General features: G+C 44.8%; 1 protein-coding gene across 1 annotated transcript in view; it reads right to left on the bottom strand.

Annotated features, from left to right (window-relative positions):
• Positions 1-25,604, bottom strand: part of LOC126175012 (ATP-binding cassette sub-family G member 1) — a 466,189-nt gene that overhangs the window by 37,945 nt on the left and 402,640 nt on the right. Inside the window, exon 8 of the mRNA XM_049921499.1 lies at positions 8,755-8,942. Within this exon, the coding sequence (XP_049777456.1) occupies positions 8,755-8,942 (188 nt within the window). The remainder of the gene's footprint in view (positions 1-8,754; positions 8,943-25,604) is intronic.

Here is a 25,604-nt window from a genome sequence, read left to right as displayed (position 1 = left end):
AATGCTCCAAATATTCTCAATAGGGAAGAGATCCGATGACCTTGCTGGGCAAGGTAGGATTGGGCAAGCACGAAGAAAAGCAGCAGAAACTATCGCCGTGTGAGGGCGGGCATTATCTTGCTAAAATTTAATCCCAGAATGGCTTGCCAAACTGGACAAAAAAATGGGGCGTAGAGTATCGTCGACGTAGCACTGTGCTGTAAAGGTGATTTCGGCCTGGAATCTCACTGACTGAGGTAGAACTGTCTTCAGTGATGAGTCTCGCTTTGAACTGAGCCCCGACGACCAGCAAAGGCGTGTCTAGAGATGCCCCGGAGAACGATGGGATACCAACCTGACTATCCCTCGCCATACGGTCTGACAACCAGGAGTGATGACTGGGGTGCCATTTCTTTTCATAGCAGGACCACTGTGGCTGTCATCCGTGGCCTCCTTACAGCACATCGGTACATCGACGATATCTACACCCCATTTTATTGTCCTTTACGGCAAGCCATCCTGGGCTTACATTTCAGCAAGATAAAGTTTCTACTCCTGCGTGCTTGCCAAACTCTACCTGAGCCAGCGCTGTCGCCGGATCTCTCTCAGATTGAGAACGTTTGGAATATTATGGGCACATCCTTCCAGCCATTACAGGAGTTCAACAACTATACTCAGGAGACAATGGCAGCGCACCAGGCGTCCGTACTTCAAACGGCACATTAACAGGCTACAGGGCATCATACACGATAAAATACAAACACATAGAACACAACAGTGGAACCAAAGACTCGAAGGGCTGGACACCGCCCAACCTGGCGTGTGGCAACTAGCCCGACACTTCACCATGGAGAAAATATACACCCCCACGCTTCAAGGGCCTGACGGACCTGCATACTCAGCGGAAGAGAAAGCAGAGCTAATGGCCCGAACACTCGCAGCGTCATTCACACCGAACCTGGTACCATCAGATCCAGTGTTCACACTTGCTACTGACCAAGAGGTTACACGCATTCTAGCCCAACCATCGCGCGACGACATTCGACACGCTAGCACAGCCGAAGTCTCCTGGGCTATAATGCATTCCGCTGCTAGGAAAGCCCCTGGTCATGATGGCATTCAAAACCGTGTCCTCCAGGAGTTCACGGATAAAGCAACTGAGTACCTAATACACATAACGAATGCCATACTAAAACACCAACACTTCCCCGCCTTTTGGAAGGCGGCCAAGGTCCTGATGTTCAGGAAGCCGGGGAAAGACCACAGCCTCCCACAAAATTACCGACCCATCAGCCTTCTGAGCTCGCTCAGTAAGATTTTTGAGAAAGTGATTCTCAAACGCATCACTAGGCACTGCATAACAAATGACATCCTGAGACCGGAGCAATTCGGCTTCAGGAATCACCACTCCACAACACAACAACTCCTACGGGTTGTTGAACATATAACATATGGCTTCAACATAAACAAAGCTACAGGGGCGGTGCTCCTGGACATCGAAAAGGCTTTCGACCGTCTATGGCACAACGGCCTCATCCGCAAACTCAGCGACGCGGGATTCCCCGACGGGCTGCTGCTTCTAATACACTCATACCTCACAAACGGAGTTTCAACACTGACGTGCAGGGAAAACAATCAACACGACACGGTATACACGCGGGAGTACCCCAGGGAAGCATCCTAGGGCCCCTACTGTTTAACCTCTACATAAACGATCTCCCAACCACACACAACACAACGATGGCAATCTACGCGGATGGCACAGCCATCCTTGCGCAAGATTGGAAACCATCAGACATTACGTCACGCCTACAGACTGCACTCAGAGTGGCTGAGCCTTGGTTGGAGAAATGGCGTGTTAGAGTAAACGTCGACAAGTGCGAAGCCGTTCTGTTCACTAGAAGACCGAAGCAACTGCGCAAACACCGCTACTGCAGACCAATAACTCTACATGCACGTCCAATACGTTTCCGCGAGAAAGTTAAATACCTCGGTGTCTGGCTGGACCGGAAATTACTCTGGGGGGACCACATACAACACATGACCAACCGAACTAGCGCGAGGCTCAAACAGCTCTATCCTATGCTCAACAGGCGTAGCACACTGAACAGAAGGGTGTCGAGGTCCATGTACATGACACTTATCCGACCCATGAAGACGTACGCAGCTCCTGTCTGGGGATACGCTGCGCCTACACGCCTGCGCCGTCTGCAGCTCATACAAAACAAAGTACTCAAAATCATAAGCAATGCTCCACGATACACACGCATCGCGGACCTTCACCGGGAATACCGACTTGAGACTCTCACGGAGGTAATCCACAAACTCACCACAAGACTATACAGAAACTCCAGACATTAACAGAACCCGTTTATTCTGAATCTGGGGAACTACGACCACAACCATAGATGGAAACATAAAAGACCAAAAGACATAATTGCAAGGACATAACATCTATGACCAAGCATACGCAAACATAGCGGCACAGGCGAGCCCCTGTTAATCAGACGTCATTACTGGATATCCAGCTGAAATACACTGCCGAATAACTGGCACCACACAGGGAAATCGTACCGTACACTGCATGCAAACAAGCTCCACACATCCTCCACACAGTGAGATGATCTATGGTCGATCTCCCACTACTGTATAACGATCTTGATTGTTCCAGGAATGTAGCAGCTGCAGCAACTGGGACACATTGCCATCGCTTGTCACGGTAATGATGCATGATACCTATACTAACAAATCCAACCTTGCATGAACTATCGCAGCTAGTAAGCCACTACTGCTCTTACTACCCATCCCACTGTCGCAGAGGTTTTTTTCCCAAGGCACGAGCCATGGCACTTTTTTCCCTCTGCTCTTCAACTCGCTACCCTCACTCGCGTTTCGTCCACTATCTATCACCTTATGGACCGTGTTAATGCCTAGTCTCACCCAGACGCACGGACAACATCACAGCCCAGCATCCTGTGATCCACTTACTAGATAACTAACTTGTTTACGGAGGTGACAGTAGAACTTATGGTTTGGTCACCACGTTGGTGCGGGCGTGGAGGGGCCCCATCTCTTTTAAAAAACTATACAAAGGAACGCCAAGCTGAATAACTGCTTCCATAAGGGCCAGAGATCAACCAAACTGTTATTGACTTGTTCAGTTTGTGAAGCTCTTTTTATTGAATAAGTCATCCATTTTTTTGTAATTTTTATGATTTGTTTGTCTGCACATGTACAGTCGTGGACAAAACGAGCGAGACCCCTCGCCCTTTCGTTATGCTGATCCGCACAGCTTTAAAGTCTGATTCACAGCATAACAGGCAAGGCGACGAAGTGCTACCAACATACTGTGCACGTTCGCTCAGCTGATGTGCTGAGATAGCTAGCACCGGAGAAACTAGCGCTTCGAAGATGCCAGAGCATCGTCTGCCACCACTTCGTGGGAAACGAAATACCTCAAGTATAAGCCAATGTGTTGTATTCGCATATCTGTGTATGTATGCTCAGATTGCGAATCTAACATCATGAATAAAGACAAGAGGAAATGAATTAGGCGTCCTTCCTCTTCCGTAACATCAAATATATTTTAGTTATTCTTTCGTAAATGGACTGTGCAGAAAATCATTCACCAGAAGTGAATAACTTTTTAGTAACACCAGATGATATTAACAGCTTGCTGGCGCGGGTTTTCCGTGCGCTCAATGGCGTCATATGGCGGACAGCGCGGCTCCTTGCGCCGTCAGTTCGAATCCTTCCCCGGGCATGGATGTGTGTTGGGTTAGGTAGGTTGAAGTAGTTCTAGATCTAGGGGACTGATGACCTAAGAAATTTGGTGGCATAGTTCTTAGAGCCATTTTTTGACCATTTGCGTAAATTTTCTTTACATAAACAGCCGTATCTTTAGATTGCGTTGACATAGCTCACTTTTTTACACCACCAAGGGGCCGTATACCGCAGGAAGTGCGATACATTTCCGCTTATTATGTCCACTCGTACTCGAGGTAAACGGGTTTTAAGGGTTGAGTAGGCAGATAGACGGTCAAGAAAGTGAGACTAGTAGGGTTCCATTTTTTACCGATTTACGTGACGAAATCCTAACAACGAAAATAGCTACCACTGTTACTGAAGATGAGGGCCGCATAATAATTTCCCCTACTCTTTATTCGAAATGTTCCAGTTGCAGTCGATACATCAGCATATTAATCTTAGCTACGCTTTCGATCCAAATCACGTTAACAGGAATGCAAATAAAATCCATTTGCCTATACACGTGGTAATTCAGATGCCACTATTAATGCCACCGCGTTTTAGAAGTGCGAGCATTTCCATTGCTAGCTACCTTAAGGAACACTTCGGCTAATGAACGTTTTCTGGCTGTGGAACGTCTAATGGAGAATTCAAAACATTGTAGAATACGTTTGGCACCTACTTCGTCGTTTATTTCCTGGGGTGGTGCAGAATTATCCTTCTAAATTTACTCGCTAATAACAATTTTTTGTTATTTCGATAAACATCCCGAATGATTGTCTTATAAAGGTAGACAATTCATGTTTTTGAGTCCAGAAAGCTCTATGCAACAGAAACTGCAGATCATTTTGCCATTTTCATTGCGAAATTTCCGGCTTATTCATGTCTGGGGTAATAATAGAGGGCTGTTAGCCTGGGTTGTCTGCTAGCGTAGTGAAAGGTGTTTGCTACTGCAAGGGAGGTCTGGTTTGTTTTCGGTTCTAATCTCGATGGAGGCAGATAGACAATCAGTAAAGGAATTTCAAGAAATTCTCGCGCCCCCAATACGTTTTATTGCTACCTTTAGTCTGTACCGGCGCCCTGTGGATGTCGATATGAAACTCTTGTAGAATTTCATACTCGTTACTGCCTACCTTTTCCGCTTCTGTCAATAATTGAATTGACTTAAGTGTGGCACTGAATGACTTTTAACTGAATTTAGTTATGAATCTTCACGCATTGCTAAATTTGCACACTTTCATGGTAGGTCAGCAACGGTAATCCAGTATGACTGGTCTGAACGTTGACACAGACCATTTCGCGACCGAATGCCCATAATATTTTGCTAATTCGTAACGATCTGGGGTACTTTGTCTTACTAAAACAGTTATGTTATCTCGATAAGCTGAAATTAGTTTTTATTAGTACAGTTCATACTAATTAGCGTTTCTACTTTCATTTATATCTTATATTTAGGTGTTGTGGTTAACACACTAATCAGCATTAATATAGTCTTACACATTGAAAACAGTCTGCCTAATTTCGGAAAGTTTTTCAATTTCACGCCTGTGCATAGTATGTTGGTAGCACTTCGTCGCCTTGCCTGTTATGCTGTGTAGCAGAGTTTAAAGCTGTGCGGATCAGCATAGCGAAAAGGCAAGGGGTCTCGCTCGTTTTGTCCACCACTGTACGTCCCATTTACCGATATCTGTCCCTTCGTGGTGTGGCGTTTTTTATCTTAGACTGTACACTGACAACTACACAGAACACTCTTCTGACCAGGACTGACACTTGCTTCGTACTGATGGCAATACACAGCTGCCGTTTGGTGTTAAATACAAGTACAACCTGGTGAGTAGGGTAACATCTGCACAGTGTTGGGTTCTGTGGCCAGTAAATCAGCTTTACGACAAAGACGTAGGAACTTCAGTCGAATGACAGGATGTTTCGTTCATCTAGGCAATGGTCAAATATTTTGCTCCTTCCTTGTACAAATGAAGTAGTATTTCGCCTGTAATGACCTGAGTATTGTTGGGGAATGACATCGAAGTGTGTCGGAAAAAAGTGAAACACCATCAAAATTGCAACAGGAAGAAGACGGCACGCAACAAACCTTATATAACGTGAAGAGTACCAAATGCTTGGATACGAAAGTTATCAGCATTTAAGCGCAACCGCATTAAAGTAGGCAGGCGTGACACCACTTACATTTTGTATACAGCGCAATATCAAGCAGCGTGTTTACCATTTAGGATTTTAAATTGAACCTTAGCTGTTTGTGAGAAGATCATATTTTGCCAAGCTAAGAAGGAGAAACGGTCACCAGCACGCGCCAGTGTACAGCTGCAGCCTATCGAAGGTGCAGTTCCTTTCCTAATCTGAGCTTGTGCTCCGTCTCTAAGGACCTCATCGTCGATGGGACGTTAAACACTAATCTTCTCCTTCAGTAGTGTGCCCAACGACAATACTGGACGTAGGAGCGGAATCACACCGTCTTTTCAGTTGAGTCCCGGTATAATATGATGACGTACGTATCAAGATGCTCCCGTGGTGTAGGGGCAGCGTCACTGATTAGTAATCAAAACGTCCTCGGCCACGGGTTAGAACCCTGCCACCCCTTAAATTTTGAATAAAAAACATCAACAATGACGGCCGAAGACTTCCGGTGTAAGAAGTCACCCTCATTCAGCCAACGGCCTTGTTAAAGAGGGCAGAGGAGCGGAGCAGAGGTCCAGCGCACTCTTTTGTCCTTGGGGTGGTCGCAAGACCACGAAATACTTTCACTGTCCCGACCTGCCCTGGTCAAAATGTTTTTCAGGTCTCTCGTCTACTGAAAATATGTGGTCATTGTTTTCCAAGACACTGGCACACTACCACTACAGTTTATGAACTCTGGTGTAGGTTTGATGTAGCTAAGAAAGACAAACCGGTACACGTCATCTAAGTGCGGTTCAACTCCATGTTCGTCTGGGTTAGAGCCGTTCAAAGAGATTTCGGGATTGCAGCTGGTCGTCGTAAACTTCATTCCACGATATTTCGGATGGACAACTGACAGCCATCTTCAGGTGAGCCGAACGAGGACTGACGAAGACGTTCTTCGCTCCGTCTTATATAGTGCGCTGAGGGTACTGCAGAGCATGCGTTGAAATAGCGGAGACAGAAGGACCACACCGCGCAGCGGCAGCGCCCTCGCTGGTGGAACTGCAAGACTCAGCTGCCGTCCGTATTGTCGCTGGCCGCAGCTATCGGAGTTTTCTGGCGTCTTCGTCTCTAGCAAATTACGGAGATTACGGGATTCCAAGAGTTATTCAATTGGTAACCACTGTCACCGTTTCATAATGGAGTCCCAAAAAGTTGTTGCTGTGGCCAAAATGAAAGTTTTGTCATACTCTATTGAGTGTCCTTTGGAAATACAATATTCCGCAATTGCAGACTTACTGGGTTGAAGCAGGCGAGTGCAACGTTGATTTTCCGTACAAAGCTCTTCCACTGTACGCGTTGTCTGTCCTATATAGGCCATACCACATTGACACGGTATTTTACAAATTCCCGCCTTCCGCAGTAACAAATCATCCTTCACCGATCCCAGCAGATGCGAAATCTTAGAATGTGGACGAAAAACTACTTTCACATGAAAATTATTAACAATCCTCGCTATTATGATGGAGATATTTCCAACGAAGGGAAGAAAAGCTAGGGACTTGGTTGGCGCGTTCTACTCTTTATCTATTTCACGGTTCCTGGCTTTAGTTGAGAAGGCCCTGTTAATTTGCGGGTCGAATATCCATTGTCTCTGAACACCGTCTTTAAATGTGCTAGTTCCTTAGGCAAATTCTCTGCATCCGACATCGTATATGCCCAGTGCACAAGGGTTTTAAGCACATTCATGGTTTGGGATGGGTGATGGCAACTTGAAGAATGCAAGTACAAATCAGTGTGAGTGGGCTTAAGATAAACAGAATGTCCCACCGAGCCGTCACTCTTCGTTTAAACAAAACATCCAGGAATGGAAGGCAACCATTTTTCTCTAGTTCCATAATAAATCGAATATTCTCATGGATGGAGTTAAGATGATGAAAAAACCCCATTAACTTTTCTTCTCCGTGGGGCCACACTCTGAAAGTATCATCGACGTATCTCCAAAAAACAATTGGTTTACAAACCGCTGATTCAAGTGCTCTTTACTCAGAATCCTCCATAAAAACAAGGAGACAGAGGAATGCCCATGGCGACACCGTCAGACTGTTCAAAAGATTCCTGGTTAAACAAAAAATGTTCAAATGTGTGTGAAATCTTATGGGACTTAACTGCTAAGGTCATCAGTCCCTAAGCTTACATACTATTTAACCTAAATTATCCTAAGGACAAACACACACACCCATGCCCGAGGGAGGATTCGAACCTCCACCGATACCAGCCGCACAGTCCATGACTGCAGCGGCCAGACCGCTCGGCTAATCCCGCGCGGCCCTGGTTAAACATAAAATAGGTTGAGGAAAGAGCATGTCGTAACAAAGCAGCGATGTCCGATTCAAACTGTTGACCAATTAGCGTCAAGGAGTCCGCAAGAGGCACTTTTGTGAAAAGGGACACTACATCAAACCTCAATAGAAGATCCGAACTACTTAAGTGGAGAGCCCCCAGTCTGTTGTTAAAATCAGCAGAATTCCGTATATGGTGTGAACATTTGCCAACCAATGGTCTCAGCAAAGAGGCTAGATGTTTGGCTAAATCACATGTGGGAGCGTCAATATTACTCACTATAGGCCGTAATGGAAGACCTTCTTTATCTACTTTAGGAAGACCACACAGTCCCGGTCGTATGCTGCGGCTCGGTTAGAGCCATTGTTACTGCCAAGCGTGAAAGCTCATTGTCCCTCATTTCGCAGCTTTTACGTCCCTAATCACCCTACAACTTCACTTTGAATTCTTGTCACTATACAGTATAAATAGAGTTAGTGAAATTTCATTATCTGCTATTCTTCCTAGGGTTTCATCTTTAACGTCCAGCAGCGTATAAGCAGATGTGTCACTTTCACGAGATCTCACCTTGTTTCTTCTGGCCTGGGTCGCCATCCGCCGGCACAAGAGTATAAACTGGCGCCATGTAGAAACTGGACAGTCGGCTCCGTATGGCCGCAGCTTCTTGTTGCTTGACCTCGTCACCAACTGCTGGTCGTTCTCTGAGGATCCGCTGTCGCTGTAGGAGTCGCTGCCCGCTCTCCCATTGCAAATGTCTGCAAAGTAAAGTAGAGAGTACAAGTGATTCAAAGATATCACTGATTTACCTATTTTTCGCATTTTTCTGCTTCTGGTTGCAAGCAAAGTATTTCCTGCACAATAACGCGCTCGGCAGTTTTATATAATTCAGTGCCCATTGCGCTCCTTTTTCTAATATAATTCTAGATGCCAGATTTTTTATTTTTACTTGGGTATAAATGTACAAAACTGGGTTTGTCATATCATTCAGGTGATTGCTTGACTCCATTTCTTCACGATATTTAATTTTTCAAAATTGAAAAAGAAATGGAAATTTGTGGTAAGGTCTTATGAGACCAAACTGCTGAGGTCATCGGTCCCTAAGCCTACACACTACTTTAACCATCTAACTTACGCTATGGACAACACACACACCCATGCCTGAGGGAGGACTCGAACCTCCAACGGGGGGAGCCGCACGGACCGTGACAAGGCGTCCAAGACCACGCGGCTACCCCGCGCGGCGTTCAAAATTGATTCACGTACTGAGCAGCTGCGGTTCTAGTTCAAACAATGCGATGTCAGCAATGTGTCTGGCTACAGCAGAGGCAACTGTTTGTTATCTTCAAGGTCAGGCCTCCCCTCACCCGCTTAGATCTCGGCCGACTGGGTAGCGTCAACGTCATCTTGCTCTCGACCATAGCCAGGAAGGGGGTGGGGGGGGGGTTGGGGGGAATGCTCTCGAGCAATTTTCTCTCGGCCAGTAGGAAACATTCTAACTTTCTGCTGTCAAGTGAGAGGACCATAATAAATGTGGCGCCACATCCGAAAATTCGTAGAATAGGTTGTAAAATTGGCAAATTGGTAGGAAGATTTGGCAGATTGGTAGGATAGGCTGTAAACTTGGCAGGAAACTGGGAGGTAGGCTGTGAAATTGGCAAGTTGGTAGGATAGGCCAATTTTCGTACGTAAAAATGGTACGGTCACCACCTAAGTTTCTGGGAAGGACTTGTCATTCATGCTCTGCGATAGACTATTGCATGTGTGGTGCGTACTGTGTCCACAGAGGGGGCCAGCTCTCGCATGTCTGTGTTACGGCTCAGAAGTGATGCAGCCCTGCCACTTTTACAGCCTTTTCTACCAGTTCGCCAAATTTTCCTTCCAATTTGCCAATTTTACTAGCTATCTTACCAATTTCTGGATTTTGTGTCAAATTAATTATGGTTCTCTCACTACAGAGTACAGCGTTCGAGCGATTCCTATTGGCTGAGAGCAAACTGCTCGAGAGCAGTAGGGCCCCGACCACCAGGTGATTGGCCGAGGGCATGATGATGTTGATATTATGCAATTGGCAGAGAGCTAAGCGGGATTTGGGGGGGGGGGAGGGAGAGGAGGGATGGGAAGGGGACGGGAGGGGAGGGGAGAGGCTTAAATTAATCAGCGATACACTTAGCGAAGTTACACAGTGGTTAGTAAATTTAATCGTATGCCCAATGACCAGGGTACTATTCTTCGTCCAGCCTTCAAGATTATTTTTTCTGGAATTCCCAAACAGCTTAAAGCAAGTTTCTGGATGCTTTCTTTTGAAAGCATGAAACGTACTATTAACCTAGCTGAGCCTGTGGGCTCGTCCTGTCGCTATTGTGGAAATATGGAGGTGGTTTCTAGCATAAGCAGGTTCAATAAAGTGTGGAAATGACGGACTGGTCGTTCTCGAGTACTTCGCAGTGGATGTGGTTGTAACGGGACATCCTCCTGTAGCATTACTTTTCCTCAGCAATAGTTGTTGATACCAGTATTATTTTTCGAATTTTGGACAGGTCAATATTATGTCACTTGTTTTTCTGAAAACTTTCATACAATTTTATACACAGTATGTTATATCTCAAGCTAAAATTTATGAAAAGGAATTACTTTATAAAATATTTTAGTTTTGTAGTTATAGTCGGTAAGTAGTAGTCCCGAATGTAGAAATAAAATTATTTTGTTTAGAAAAATTTGAAATTACGAATTATTTGCAAACTTAAAATTGCTATCATTATTTACGCAGTCCTGTACTGTTTACTATGTTTATTTCTGGACTCATTTATGAAATAATAATAGAAATTAATAATGTAACGAAAATTAGTTGGAATTCATTTGTAAAGAAAAATTGTAAACCCTTTGGAATATTATTATTGTTGCAGAGTGAGAGAGTCGTAAGTTTTCTCTGATGTGAACGGACGTATTTTTGTATAACAGATGCGAACAATATAATTTCGGCTTTGTTAATGTGAAAAATCAAAATACTGTATGGCATACTAAATTGTGAGAAAATCAATGGAAAATTTATTTAGATAAGAAAAATCTTCAACAACGATCTTCCAATTTGTTTAGTTCAAACCAACCGTGAGGATCTGATGTTAGATTTTCAGCTTTAAGAATCAGACTCCTAGACAAGACGAACTGGAGCCATCTCAACATGACAAGCTAAGCAAACTTGAAAGTTTATTGCAATCTTCGCTCCTCTCAAATCTTCATAAAAGACTTTGCTTATTAATTACTTGAACTAGGAATTGTTTAATGTGGACAACAGCTGGAAGAAGGAAAGAGGGGAGAGATCACATGGTTAATGTGTTATATGCTGGCTAAAGGGCTGGTGACTTTCCCCGTGATGGCAGATGCTTCACAGCTCCTGCTGGCAATAAGCTTTTTAGAATTCCAGGCAAGAAGCTGCACTTCGCGAAGTAATACTACTGTATTAAGGGGAATAGAAAATGGCCAATGAAAACACTTTCATTCAGCTCCTGAGTCTGACTGTCTGAAAGTCGTGGATACTGAAAACAATTTCGTTGATCGCCTGGGAACTCACAAAGTCAGTGGATCCGCTGACAGTCCTCGCACGTGTAGGACGCAAGTAGTGGGCCCTATGGTGCGCGGGCGATGTTTTACGAGTGTGGAGTGTCTCAAGTAGGAAGTGAGTGTTCATCAGTGATGAATAAAGTTGTTGCTTTGAAATAGTTCGCAAATTCTTTCCCATTCACAATGTGCAATTCTGTTTACTCTTCTAGTTTTCTCGGCTAGTTTTCCAGGTCAGTCAGTGTGTACATGTTCGGTAGCAGAGCATGGAGCCATTAGTAAGCGGGACAGTAGTGTCTAATAAATGAGCAGATTTCGTGAGGAATCTTGCTGGCCAGATTAGCAACCAGCGTTCTTATCTAAATATGGCGGCCAGACGGACCGCTGAAATATTGTGACCAGATGATTGTATGATCTGGCTGCAGACCCAACAAGAATATCATTAGATGTTCTTACATACCTAAAGGTGAGTGTGTGTGTGTGTGTGTGTGTGTGTGTGTGTGTGTGTGTGTGTGTGTGTGTGTGTGTGTGTGCACGTGCACCCGTATTTTGTGTGTGTGTGTGTGTGTGTGTGTGCACGTGCGCCCGTATTTATAGGACTCAGTCTTTCATGATCCAATAGTAGGGTTCACACTCTACGTGTCAAATAGATAGCTAGACAAGATATCATACATCACTGTGCACAGATGATCATTTGCCAAATGGACATGTGAGTTAGACATAGAATTATGAAATCACAGAACAACGGGAACAGTAGTAGTAGTAGAAGGGTTTTGGGGGCGCACGACAGCAAGGTCTTCAGCGCCTAAACGGGAACAGATCTGGTTCACTTGTCTATGTGAAAGTATTACTGACAAATATTCTTTGACTGTTTAGTGAATACCAGGCAGTTTCCGCCTCAGATTTACAATAAACAGTTAAACTTCAACAAAATAAGGTATTGAATTTAAAATTATAGGCTTTTGGCATAAACGACTTCCTTTCTTAGCTTCTATCAAGGCAAAATTAAGGTGAAAAAAAAAAGGGATCTAAACTTGTACACGGCAAGCGAACATAGAAGTGTTTGACAAAATATATAAGCATAGCCTTATCATCACACTGACAGAAGTGAGAAGTATTACGTCATAAATACTTCGACCGAACGCTACGAAGTTCATATTCCAGTATGCCATCCCTGCCGGATATGTTGGTTAATATTTCATTCTTATGCGGTCTTATTCTTAACACAGAAAAAAAACCACACACACAGATGAAGGAAGATGTGAGTACATGATCGCTGTTGGGTGCGTCTAACGTTTCTGGAACTTTTCAGAAGAAGGTCGCAGCAGTAGCGCAGTCACTATTCTTTGGGCGCTACTATGAAAATAGCAGCTCTGTAACAGCAGCTACAGAATCCTTAGAAGCCGGCAGGAGCCAAAACAAGTCATGTGAGTCGTGGCAACCGTCCTGTTTACGCATTTTGAACAGAGCTGGGCCGATTACCGCAATACCGACGACAGAACGAAAGGACAGGGTTACTGTGGGACTGGCTGGCCGGTTTCCATACCTTCGAGCGAGGGACTTATTATGTCGTTAGAAGTGGTACATCGCTACAACAAATGAGCACCTAACGAATGTTAATACCCGTCGCGCCCGCAGTTCGTGGTCGTGCGGTAGCGTTCTCGCTTCCCACGCCCGGGTTCCCGGGTTCGATTCCCGGCGGGGTTAGGGATTTTCTCTGCCTCGTGATGGCTGGGTGTTGTGTGATGTCCTTAGGTTAGTTAGGTTTAAGTAGTTCTAAGTTCTAGGGGACTGATGACCATAGATGTTAAGTCCCATAGTGCTCAGAGCCATTTGAACATTTGAATACCCGTCGCTTCTAGTCAACGGGGGGAGATCCTGGCAGCACCAGCCATGGGGAGAGGGCTACGCCAGATGATGGGGCGATGTGGTTCTGCAAGCATCACCACCAGTTTGTGCCTTCATCACCGTCGATCCGACTGCAGACTCTAAGTCCATCTTCTTGGACTTGGCGCCTTCTGGCTCATCCGGCCAGAGCGTTCTTCCCTGCAAGGTAACCATTCGAAACTATTGCAATGCAGCTGTTCGCCCTCCTAGGTCATTGCGGATGTCCTGGTGCCACACACATCCACTCCGAAGGGCGACTCCCACTTCTGAGACCTGACATCCCCTGCAAGAATTATAATGGGCTTCCACGTCGCTGGCACGTTTTACCTCAAGCAGCTGTGCTATGGATAGCACAGCCGATGCACACGCCGCTGTACTGACTCCGGGCATCGGCATTCCGCTATTCGCTAATGTCCCAGCTGGCCTATAGCTGCCTACTGGCCTCAGCAGTCCTCAATGTGCTGTCCTCAATCCGAGTCAAAGGGGGCGTGGTCACCGCGGAGCAGCTCCCCAAGTGTTGTAGCTTCAGTCTGAATAAAATATTTGATCATTGAAGCGGTTTTCACGTGTTACCAACAGCCAACCTCTTGACAACAACCCAACGACACTACCCAACCCTGCAACTGTGGAGGCTATCCACACCGGGCCACTGCATTGGCAGAGGACGTGCAAGTCCAACTTATCACCATTTTTCTGTCTTTGGTTAAGGTCGAGTCATTGGCACAGGTAAGGCGGTAGCATAATACTGAAAGATCACGCAGACACTTGGTTCTACTGCAATGGCTGCAGAACAAGTGGTGATGTCATGGATTCCAAACAGTGTGGCGCATCTTTCCAGAAGCCCAGAAGATTGTAGGATATTTCGACCCGTTGTAACGAATATATGGTTGGCAACAGCCGAAATCTGAGTAGAGTTTACAGGCAGTGTGTCGCCACGAATCATCGGAAACATATTACTGGAAGCTGGATAATCCAACGTAGGCATGTGTCGTTTCAGCTGTCACCATGCCACAAACAACAGAAACTTGCAAGGGTTAGAGCATTCGCTTCTTTTTGTGGCACGCTGATCGAGACCATTATATCTATAGTGAAAGGTCGCAGGGAACAGCGATTCTTGAGGTCCATACTTCTCCAGCACCTGGGGTCGTGTTGTGTGGGAAGCAATTGTATGGGAATACAAGACTGATTTTGTAACTGTTCAAATGAGGCTAAATGTTCATAGTATGTGGTAAGAATTGTAAACCTGTTCTCGTTTATTTTTTGGTCTGCGGAGAGGATGGTGTCTTCCACTGCGAAGACTACCTTTTGTATCAGGGTTGTAACTATACGCCCATGATTCATCGGCAATTATGACCCTGGTCAGGATATCTGGATCGTCTAGAACTGATTTTTTTTCAATTAATTGCACATCTGAAGCCGACGGTTCTGTTGGTCAGCGTTCAAAAGATGACGATCGAACTTCGCTGTAATTCATCTCGTGTTCATTTCATCAGCCAGAACGGTTTGATATGTCCAATACGAAATTCTAGCGATTTCACAGACACATTATGGATTGTCTGCCTTCTGTTTCATTTGGGTCACTTCACGCGTAGGAACGGTTTGACATGTCCCCTACGAAATTCTAGCGATTTCATACAAACATTATGGATTGTCTGTCTTCTGTTCATTTGGGTCACTTCACGCGCTTTTCCGACTGTCAGCCGGAGGTTTTGTCATCCTCCACAGACTCTCGGCCATATTTAAATCACGTAAGCCACTGTGATGTTCTTGCTTGTCTCAAGCTTGCTCATCAAGAGCCTCCCTTGGCATGCGGTGGGCTTCAGCTACAGTTGCAAACAAAACTTAAATGCAGATACTCTGTTACTTCATGCCAGTCACTCCGAAATTCGCAGCTACAGTAGAGCACGGTGTAAGGAAATCAGCGAACAACGTTCACACTGATTGGCACATACTGACGCGGCGTAGAAGACTGCGAATTTGAAAGACAAAACTAGAAGCTCCTAACTGCAGAAGTTTGTACTGCTGATTTTTGGGCGTGATATTGGTAGACTCGTAAATTTTGAGTTGCCTCGTAATAATAAATAATGCGATGTGTATCCAGAAAGTAAGTTCATTTTCCTAAAAAAAAATTAAAAAAAAGTAAACGAGTACTTATGCAGAAAGAAACTATTTATTGAAAAAACCTACAAATTTTAAACTATCTTCCTAGATAGTATCCATCTTTTGTAGACACTTGTCACAGTGTGGCACAAGAGTTTGTATGCGTTCTCTACAGAACGTTGGCGGCTATGTTGTCAACCATGCGCCAACATTTTCTATGGTCTCGTTATCTTTATTGAATTTTTGATCACCAAGGAACACTTTCAGGTGCGAAAAGTAATAGAAGTCGTTAGAGTCGAGGTCAGGGTTGTATGGAGGATGGTCAAACATGCTACAGCCAAAGTTCTGTAAGGATTGTCGTGTCATGTTCGTAGTGTGACATCGGGCCTTATCACGAATCAAAACAGCACCGTTATAAAGCTTTCCACGGTGCTTGTTCTTATCGCGACACAGTTTTATAAACGTCTCATAGTCAACATTTGTCTGGCTGACTATGAAGTTTTTCGCGACAGAGCTCTTGCATAAAAATTTCTCGGTTCACTTGCCGCGTCAAATTCAGATAAAAGTCCAAGCCTTCGATGATATCCATCATCATCTTCGTCAGGGAACACCTTAGCGTTCAGAGCTAGAACTATTTCGGATATGGACCACGTCGGTTTCGATATTACGCATCTGAAGACGGTGCTCAGAAGGAACGAGTGTTCTGTCCGTGACATTAGATCAGCGCTGTTGGGAAAACCAAGACGCGACTCTGCTCAAACAAGCCACGGAGCCAACACATAGCGCGGCTTCCATTTTGCGGTGCAACAACGAGCAACATAGGTAGAATCCTGAACAGGCAAGGACTCAGACCAGTCTTCCCGCCACAAAGAAAAATTAAAGAAATGTCACGACCCACTAAAGATACTATGAGAGTGCCGGGAATTTATAATATTCCTTGCGAGTGTGGCAGGAGTTACGTGGGACTATCTATAAGGACGTTTGCTGATCGTTGCGTCGAGCATCAACGTCACCTTAAGTACAAGCACTTGGATGAATCAGCGGTGATCTTTTCTCCTCATATTGTTACTTCATCCCTCTCCGCCCTTATGGGAAATATATACATTTTAAAAACGTACTGCAGGAAGGTGAAATTCTACTGATAAAAACACCGAAGCACTGCACTTTCACTTAAAAATTGAAGGACATACACTATGATAAGAGGTACTGCTGGTGGAGAGCGTATGTTCCCTAGAGTTGAGGAGTGTGGGTATAAAGACAGAGATCTACTAGACAGGGAAAACTATGGAGATGAGAGGCAAGAGTGGAGGTGAATAGTGAGAAATACGGTTGTTGGGAAAGACAGAAGGTGACGAGTAGTGTGTCATGTGGGAAGGGCAGTGGTTGCAAGAGGAAAGGGACTGTGATGGATGGAGATGCAAAGGAGAGAGGAGTCCTGATGTGGAGTGGGATAGGTGAGGAAGAGTTGAAGTTGGTAGGAGGGATAAATATCAGCACAGATGTCATTGTCTGAGAGAGGGAGTTGGTTGAAGTTGCGTTCAGGTAGGATATGAAGTGTGTGTAGGTGTAGAGATGGAGGGATATGTCTGTGGCGGCCCAGCAGCATGCCTGGATTGGGGATCGTAGGGAAGACAATGGGGTGATTGGAATCTAATTTATGGACAGTATAGGAGATGCAGAGGCTTTCGATGTGGGCGAGGAGGAGTGGGAATTTGATGAGACGGTAGAGGATTCAGGTGGGGAAAGGTAAACGGATGCAGAAAGTGAGACGATGTGCAAGGCGTTCGAGGATTTGGAGGTTCATATAGAACTTCGGTGGGGTGGAGACCCTTGCAATATTTGCATATCAGAGGATGAGTCAGATCGGGGATTTGTAGGTGTTGAGAATAGCTAAGGCCAATTAATAGTTCTAGTATATGGTGAGCTTTCTATTGGATGGCTAGTAGGTGAGCAGTGGTGGCATTTTTTCTTTATTCTTATTCTTATTTCATTTCCCTGCCCCATATGGGCAGGGGAGGGCTGTCAGTGGCACAATCCTCTGCTCTTCAGCCGAGTGACATGACAACTAAAACAAGAATGAAATGCTACAGATATAACACTATAAAAAAGGGGAACATAAAACAGAGTAAGGGGAGATAATGGAGGTAAAAATATACTGATAGGGAGACGCTCATGGGGGGACAATTAAAAAAGTCACCATGAACTTAAAAAAAACACAGTTGGCGATTCTTAAAACACAAAGAAGACACTGAATGCACATACGTAGGTTAAAAGTCGGCCACAGTATTAAAAACACTCCAGAACAACACACTTAAAACCCACTTGGAGCATACAGGGTGAAGTATAAAACTGCCAGGTGGGACCTGCCGAGGTAGAGGATGGAAAAGGAACGGAGAGCAAGGGACAGCAGGGGAGGCCGTGGGATGAAGAGAGTAGGGGTGTAGCAGGTACATGAAGAGGCAGGAGACTGGTGAGGCAGGAGATGAAGAGGGAAGACAAGGCAGGAGGGAGTGCAGAGACACTGAAAGGGAGCACAAGAGAGGGGGAAGCCGCTCAGGAGAAGGGAGGGGAGGGGGAGGAGAGGGAGTCCTGAGGAGGAGGCAGGAAGATGAGGTTAGAGTTGGCAGGAAGGGTGGATGTCAGGGCGAAGCTCATCATCTGGGAAGGGTAGATGGTGGAATTTGCGTTGGGACAGTGGTGGCAGAGCACACCCTATTAAATAAGCACAAGAATTTGTTTGAACAAACAAGAATACTTGCTCACTCTTCGAACTATTGGGGCTCTGTGATCAGAGAAAACGTTGAACTTAGACTTTGCAAAAACAAGTTCAGTAGAGACAACAGCTATGCACTTAGCAATGCATGGAAGCGTGCACTTAACAGGGAAAAAATTCAGAAGAATACTTCTCGCAATTTACCGCCTGCTGCGATGGATGGCGCTGCAAGCAACGCCAGATAGAGAGCGCAAGTAAAATCTGTGGACGTAGAGCGCGCCACCTATGTACGCGCCACCATGATGTAATGCAGCCAATCAGATGCCGTTCCGTGGGTATAAAATAGGGAACCTGGCCAGTTCACGACAGTTCGAGTCCCTGACGAGGATGATGGTGGCTATCATTGAAAGATTGGAATTTTATCCGAATTTGACGCGAAAAGTGAACTGAGAAATTTTTATGCAATTGTGCTGTTTTACCTCGCGGTAACAGAACACCAGTATATTGCCGTGTCTGTCCGAAAAGACTGTGCACATGACTTTTCGAGGTGTTAAGATTCCTTGGCTTCAATCTTTACTGATGATGCACTGACTATCGTTTCGTTTGATGGGTTTCATATGTGAGCCAGTCCTGATACACGGCCAGTATCTTGCTTAGAAACTCATCATAACTTTTGCTGTAATGTGCCAAAAAGTTCAATGCACTGCCCAAAAGTTGTTTTTTTGAGCTGCTCTATAAGAGTGTGTGACAATCAAGGAGCAGTTTACGAAAATTCAGTTTCTTTTCCGAAATAGTTTCATGAAGAAGTTGATCTTGAAATTATCAGGAGATTCTTAGAAAGATCGGATTCTGTAAAGTTACAGTTTTTCTTTACGAGTTCTTCTACCGCACGAACCAATCCTTGATTAGCGAAATATGGTCGCCCATCTCGTTCGTCATCGTGCACTTGGTCACGTCCTTCATTGAACTATCTGGCCCATCTCTTCTTATCATCGAATTGCTCATCGTATTTCCTCTGTAAAGCTCACAAATCTGTCGATGAATCTTACTGATTTAGTGTTATTCACATTCATAAAATGAATTACAGATCTAATCTCACAAGTGGTGGGATTTTCAATCAGCTTCGCCATTCCAAACATGTGCTGAGCAGGATAAACAACACTCAGAGAGTAGACAATGCTGTTATCTCCTTGTCCTTCACCAGGCAGTTCCTAACATAAAAGAAAAATGTAGAATGTCATACATACTTCCATCCGACCAATACGGCTATACATTACCTGACTAGTCATGGTTCATAACCCAGCTACTTACTGAAATACGACACCACATCACAAACATTTGTGAATGTGGAGCAATCGACGATCTGCGACATATCGTCTGTGATTGTGCCATTAGACAAGATATCACAGACCAAGACAGGAACCCTTAGGTAATACAGCACTCTGTAACGTAACAAGGACTGAGGAATTGTGGCACAAGCTGAACTCGTCGATAGCCAAAATATGAGGTTATGAACTGCAGTCCTACATGGCCGACAGCCAGCAAAGAAGAGGTCATCAACATGAGAATGAGACGCACAATGGCAGAGAATCCACATACAACAACCTCCCGAAAGCAGTGGGGACTCGACGAGTTGAGCTACGGAGAGGACCAGAAAGGGTTTCCTGAGACACTGAAGCCAACTCCCTATCTTCCTATCATGTGAGGCATAGCGGCACCCTCTGTGACTCCCAGGTTGTGTCTCAGCGTTCCAGTCTTACTACCCAGAAAAATGAGGAAATCTGGCTTGTTGCTGATACCAAGTACATTAGTGTAGTGAAGTGCAGTGCAATGTAGTGTAATGTTGAAGTAGTGCAATCCATAATTATAAATTACAAAATCTGTGAAGCTGCGGTGTAGCATAGTGCAGCGGACTAGTAACATGTGCTGTCTGGTTTCCGGATGAACATATAGGGCGATTCAGCTGCCGCTACTCATGGATTTCTTCAACCCGCAACGCCTTCAAGAACCACATGCGAGATTTTCATATTCTCTCCTTCGCTACGTGCAGACTTCTAGTCCTATAGAAAAAATGGACAAGACCCTGTTGTAGGATAGTTGATGTAGCTAAATTTTGTACTGATACAAGTTTTCGTTGGAGGCCACAGTTTTCAAGTTATTAAAAAAAAATCTCAGGTGAAGGTCACTTTTGTGCGTTTTTCTTGAATCATTCGAAAACAACGACCTGTAGCAAAAACGTATCCCAGTACCATATGAGTAGATTAAATTTGCTACAAAAAGGTCCTGTTTATGCATAGAGAGCGAGAGAATATGAAAATCTTGAGTGTGGTATTTGAAGGTATTGCAGCTTGCATACAACTCACAGGTAGGGGCAGCTGAATTACCCTGCATATCTGTGTGAATGACGACCAAAAATGAAGATTTTTAAGAAATTTTAAAATATTTTTTTACTTAGACTCTTATGTAGATTATTTTCGCTTCAAATACCAAACCGCGGGACTGCTACGGTCGCAGGTTCGAATCCTGCCTCGGGCATGGGTGTGTGTGATGTCCTTAGGTTTGTTAGGTTTAAGTAGTTCTAAGTTCTAGGGGACTTTTGACCTAAGATGTTGAGTCCCATAGTGCTCAGAGCCATTTTTTTTCAAATACCACAGTGCTTAGTTAAACTAAAATTATCACACCAATTCGTTTACACCATTTGGTCTACTTTTGTATGTAGAATAAAACAGCAATTAAGTAATAAATAATAATCTCCTTCACTCAATCAGCTAATGCGCATGCACGGAATTGTGATTATAGCGCTGCTCCAGAAAAATGCGAACGGAACTTTCTTTACGGATGCATTTCGTAAATAGTAAATACACTGTTCAAAGTAATTAGAGGAACACGTGTATCAACGTCCGGTATGTTGAATTTATTGTGATACAAGTGGTACCTGTGGTCTTACAGAGATACTTTACATATCTGGTCTTATTGCATATTTCCTTTCAGTGTAGGCAACATTTAAAACCATTAGCCATCTATCCGCTGTGTATTTTTGCACTACAGTGTCAGGTGACACCTCATAAGGAAGGAAGTATCTGTGTCCCAGTGTTTGCTAGTGAGGTACAAGATGGCAGTAGTCATTTGTGTTGTATTCAACCAAGCACATGCAATGCCACATATTAATGCAGTGTAGGTGCCAAGGGCCGTCTCTTTGATTAATAAAGGACGGACTTTCTGTCGTGTTGCTGCAATTACATGTGTCATCCATAGGTTGTAGACACGCTACAGGGAGACAAGTCAATACACAATGTGAGTTGAACAAGGTCGCCGATGCATCACAGTCCAATGTGAAGAGCGATATCCGTTCACCTCTGCATTGCAGCGTCGTACAAATACATGTCGTTGTCTGTGGTCAGCTTACCTCCAGGCAGGACATCGAACAGATCGTGCTGGACCAAGTGATGTCTGCTGCATGTGATATTAACACAGAATAGCTTCTAACGCCAGGGCCTATATGGCGGGCTCAGTAGGAGTGTCTTGCGAAGCCTGGACATTGGAGTAACAGAATGATTAGCGGTGAGTCTTGCCCTGAACCCCATCGTACATATATGGAGAATGCTTAACATGTGTTCGTAGTCGTCCTGTTCCGCCAAAGCCTCTCCAAGAACTGTCACGGGCTCTCATTGAATAATGGTAACGGATACCACAGAGTGATCTCAGCAGACTTGTACGGAGCGAGCCATGTAGGTGTCAGGCAGTGGTAAAGGCTCACGGAAGGCATACATGTTATAGAAGGTCTCAAAGTCCAATGAAAAGCACCCAGGATGACGGAACGAATGATTGTTTCCGCTTTGTTTCCAGCACCTGTTGGGCATTTCAGTCATTTTTTTTATGTAAACTATAGAGGGTGTAATAATGTTTACTTCATTTGCGAAAGGTAAAGGTATAATTTGGTAACGTACCCAGTCTTCAGTTACGGCTCAATGAAATATGGCACACGCCCGAAGTCTCGTTCTTCTGATTCTTTTGAGCAGGGTAATTTGTGTGTGTATGTGTGTGTGTATGTGTGAGAGATAGAGAGAGAGAGAGAGAGAGAGAGAGAGAGAGCACGTTGCTCATCCTGAGCGAAATATTAACCACACTTACTGTCTACCCTGAGTAAACAGCTTGAGCAGCGTTAACGTGGCCGTCAGCCCACTCCTCGCTGTCCGGAAGCATGCCGCCCGCTCTGTGACGCAAGCCCTGGAGGGCGCTGCTCGGCGCCCACTCGCAGCTGATGGCTCGCCTCCGTGTGCTCACACACGTGATTACTCACTCTGTGCCCGGCACGGTAGCAGGTCTGCAGGCGCTGACACCGCTGCTGTACTCCTCACCTTACACACGCGCCCGAGGTGCCGGCCCGTCTCCGGCGGAAACCGGTTCTCCTTGTCCGCTTTCTTCCCGACCACCTTAGCCTTGAACACCGCTGCCCTTATTCTGGGCCGTTAACCTGCTGGCGGAAGTCTTACGCAGCGAGGTTTTGCTGTGGCTGAGGCCAAAACGATGTCACTCCACTAGACAGCATTGTTTGTTTTGTGAACACGCGCAGCGGCTCATTCGAAATCTCTACATCGACGTCTTCATGATTACTCTACAGCTCACAATTAAGTGCCTTTATTGGGTGTCGATGTGACTTGTGCAACTTTCCAGTCTTTGCATTCGGATCTTTCTAGTAGTGAGCGGTTGTCTACATGATTACTCCACAAATGGCTCTAAGCACTATGGGACTTAACATCTGAGGTCATCAGTCCCCTAGCCTTAGAACTACTTAAACCTAACTAACCTAAGGACATCACACACATCCATGCCCGAGGCAGGATTCGAACCTGCGACCGTAGCAGCAGCGCGGTTCCGGACTGAAGTGCCTAGAACCGCTCGGCCACATCGGGCGGCGATTACTCTACAGCTCACAATTAAATGCGTCTACTGGGTGTTGATGTGATTTGCGTAACTTTCCAGTCTTTGGGTACAGGTCTTTCTGTGCATAATATTACTAAGTATGGAGCCATTGTATCAGCTTATTCTGAAATGAACCTAACTTGTATATAATCTGGACCAGAGTCCTTGCCTTTATTAAGTGTTCTAAGCTGCTTCGCTACACCGAGAATATCTACTTCCAAGCCAGTCATGTTGGCAGTTGTTCTTGATTCGAATTGTGCAACATTTACTTCGTCTTCTTTTGTGAAGGAATTTCGGAAAACCGAGTTCAGTAAATCTGCTTTAGTGACACTGTCGTCAATAACATCACTATTGTGAAGGTACTGATAGCGTCTTACTGCTCGTGTACTTTACATACGACTTTGGGTTTTCTGCCAGATTTCGGTAGAGATAATTTCGTTGTGGAAACTATTAAAAGCATATCGCACTGAAGTTCGTGCTAAATTTCGAGCTTCTGAAAACCTTCTCCAATATTAGGGATTTTGTAATCTTTTAAAACTGGCGTGCTGTTTTCGTTGGCCGGCCGGAGTGGCCGAGCGGTTCTAGGCGCTACAGTCTGGAACCGCGCGACCGCTACGGTCGCAGGTTCGAATCCTGCCTCGGGCATGATGTGTGTGTTGTCCTTAGGTTAGTTAGGTTTAAGTAGTTCTACGTTGTAGGGGACTGATGACCTCAGATGTTAAGTCCCATAGTGCTCAGAACCATTTGTTTTCGTTGCTTCCGCAAAAATTGTTTCAACCTGTTTTGTGTCCGTTGGGGGATCAGTACCATCTCTTATTAATATATTTGGTATATATCGCTCTTAACTGCCATCGATACTATTTCTTTGAATTTAATCCATATCTGTTACACGCTTACATAGATTGGGACGAGTGATTACTGTCTCTCAGAAGGGTGTGAAGCGAATTTTTAACTGTTTTTTTTTCTTTTTAGCAGAGACGTTTTGCGTTTATTTGTGTTGGGTTTGGATGTTACGATGTTCAGTCTCCCTAAATAACCTTGTGATCACCTCTATCTGTCATGATGCTTCCTGCTTCATATTTAGTCAGGATTATTTGTTCGCCGGCCGGTGTGGCCGTGCGGTTCTAGGCGCTTCAGGCTGGAACCGCGTGACCGCTACGTTCGCAGGTTCGAATCCTGCCTCGGGCATGGATGTGTGTGATGTCCTTAGGTTAGTTAGGTTTAAGTAGTTCTACGTTGTAGGGGACTGATGACCTCAGATGTTAAGTCCCATAGTGCTCAGAGCCATTTGATTTTTTAATTCGTTCAAAACAATTTTCTGAGTAAACATTCAGTGCGATTTCGGACAATGGTTTATGCCTACCACCGAATTTAAATCTATTTTCGCCAACATATCGAGGGTAGATTGCACTCATCGCCAACTATAATTGTATGAGTGATGAAAATCTGTATTCGACTTTTACAGTGACTCCACTTTCAAGTAATGCTGTCGAGGTCTCCTACACTACATTTACATAAGGCACAACTTGCGGAAGGCGAAAACCGACTTTCTGAAACCCATTTCCACTGATGGCAATTAATTTTTCGTGGCTGAGGTTCGCAGTACGTAAATTTTTGGAAGACGTCATAGTCGTTTTTGACGGCAAATACTATTTATTCATCATGCAGTTCCGGTAGTTTGGGTACTTTCAAGAAAATTACTACCGAATTTTACTGCATCAGCAGGTGAATAATTGAAAAAAAGTTGAGAGGTACGAGGGGCGTTCAACAAGTTAAACAATACTTTTACTTTATATTTTTGAAAGCAGGTTGGTTTTATTCAGTATTTCAGTACATCATATTAGGGTACAAAACCCTATTTTTCAATATAATCTCCGTTCAGTGCGACGGCCTTACTCCACCTTAAAGAGAGGGCCTGTATGCACGCATGGTACCACTCTACTGGTCAACCTCGAAGCCATTGTCTTGCTGCATCAATAACCTCCACATCATCCAAATACTGCTTCCCGCGGAGCGCGTTCTTTATTGGGCCAAAGAGATGGAAGTCGGAAGGCGCTTGATTCCGGCCAGTAGGGTTGATGAGGAAGAGCAGTTCAGTGAAGTTTTGGAAGCTCCTCTGGGGTGTGCGAAGACTTGTGTGAGGCCTTGCCGTTGTTATGGAATACGAGAAATTTGTTTGTATTTGTCGCGACGAACACGCTGAAGTCGTTTCTTCAATTTCCTGAGGGTAGCGGAACAC

Source organism: Schistocerca cancellata, chromosome 3, assembly GCF_023864275.1.
Source record: "Schistocerca cancellata isolate TAMUIC-IGC-003103 chromosome 3, iqSchCanc2.1, whole genome shotgun sequence".
Taxonomy (NCBI): domain Eukaryota; kingdom Metazoa; phylum Arthropoda; class Insecta; order Orthoptera; family Acrididae; genus Schistocerca; species Schistocerca cancellata.
The sequence above is the reverse complement of the archived record's forward strand: the minus strand, read 5'-3'. Positions and strand labels throughout refer to the sequence as shown.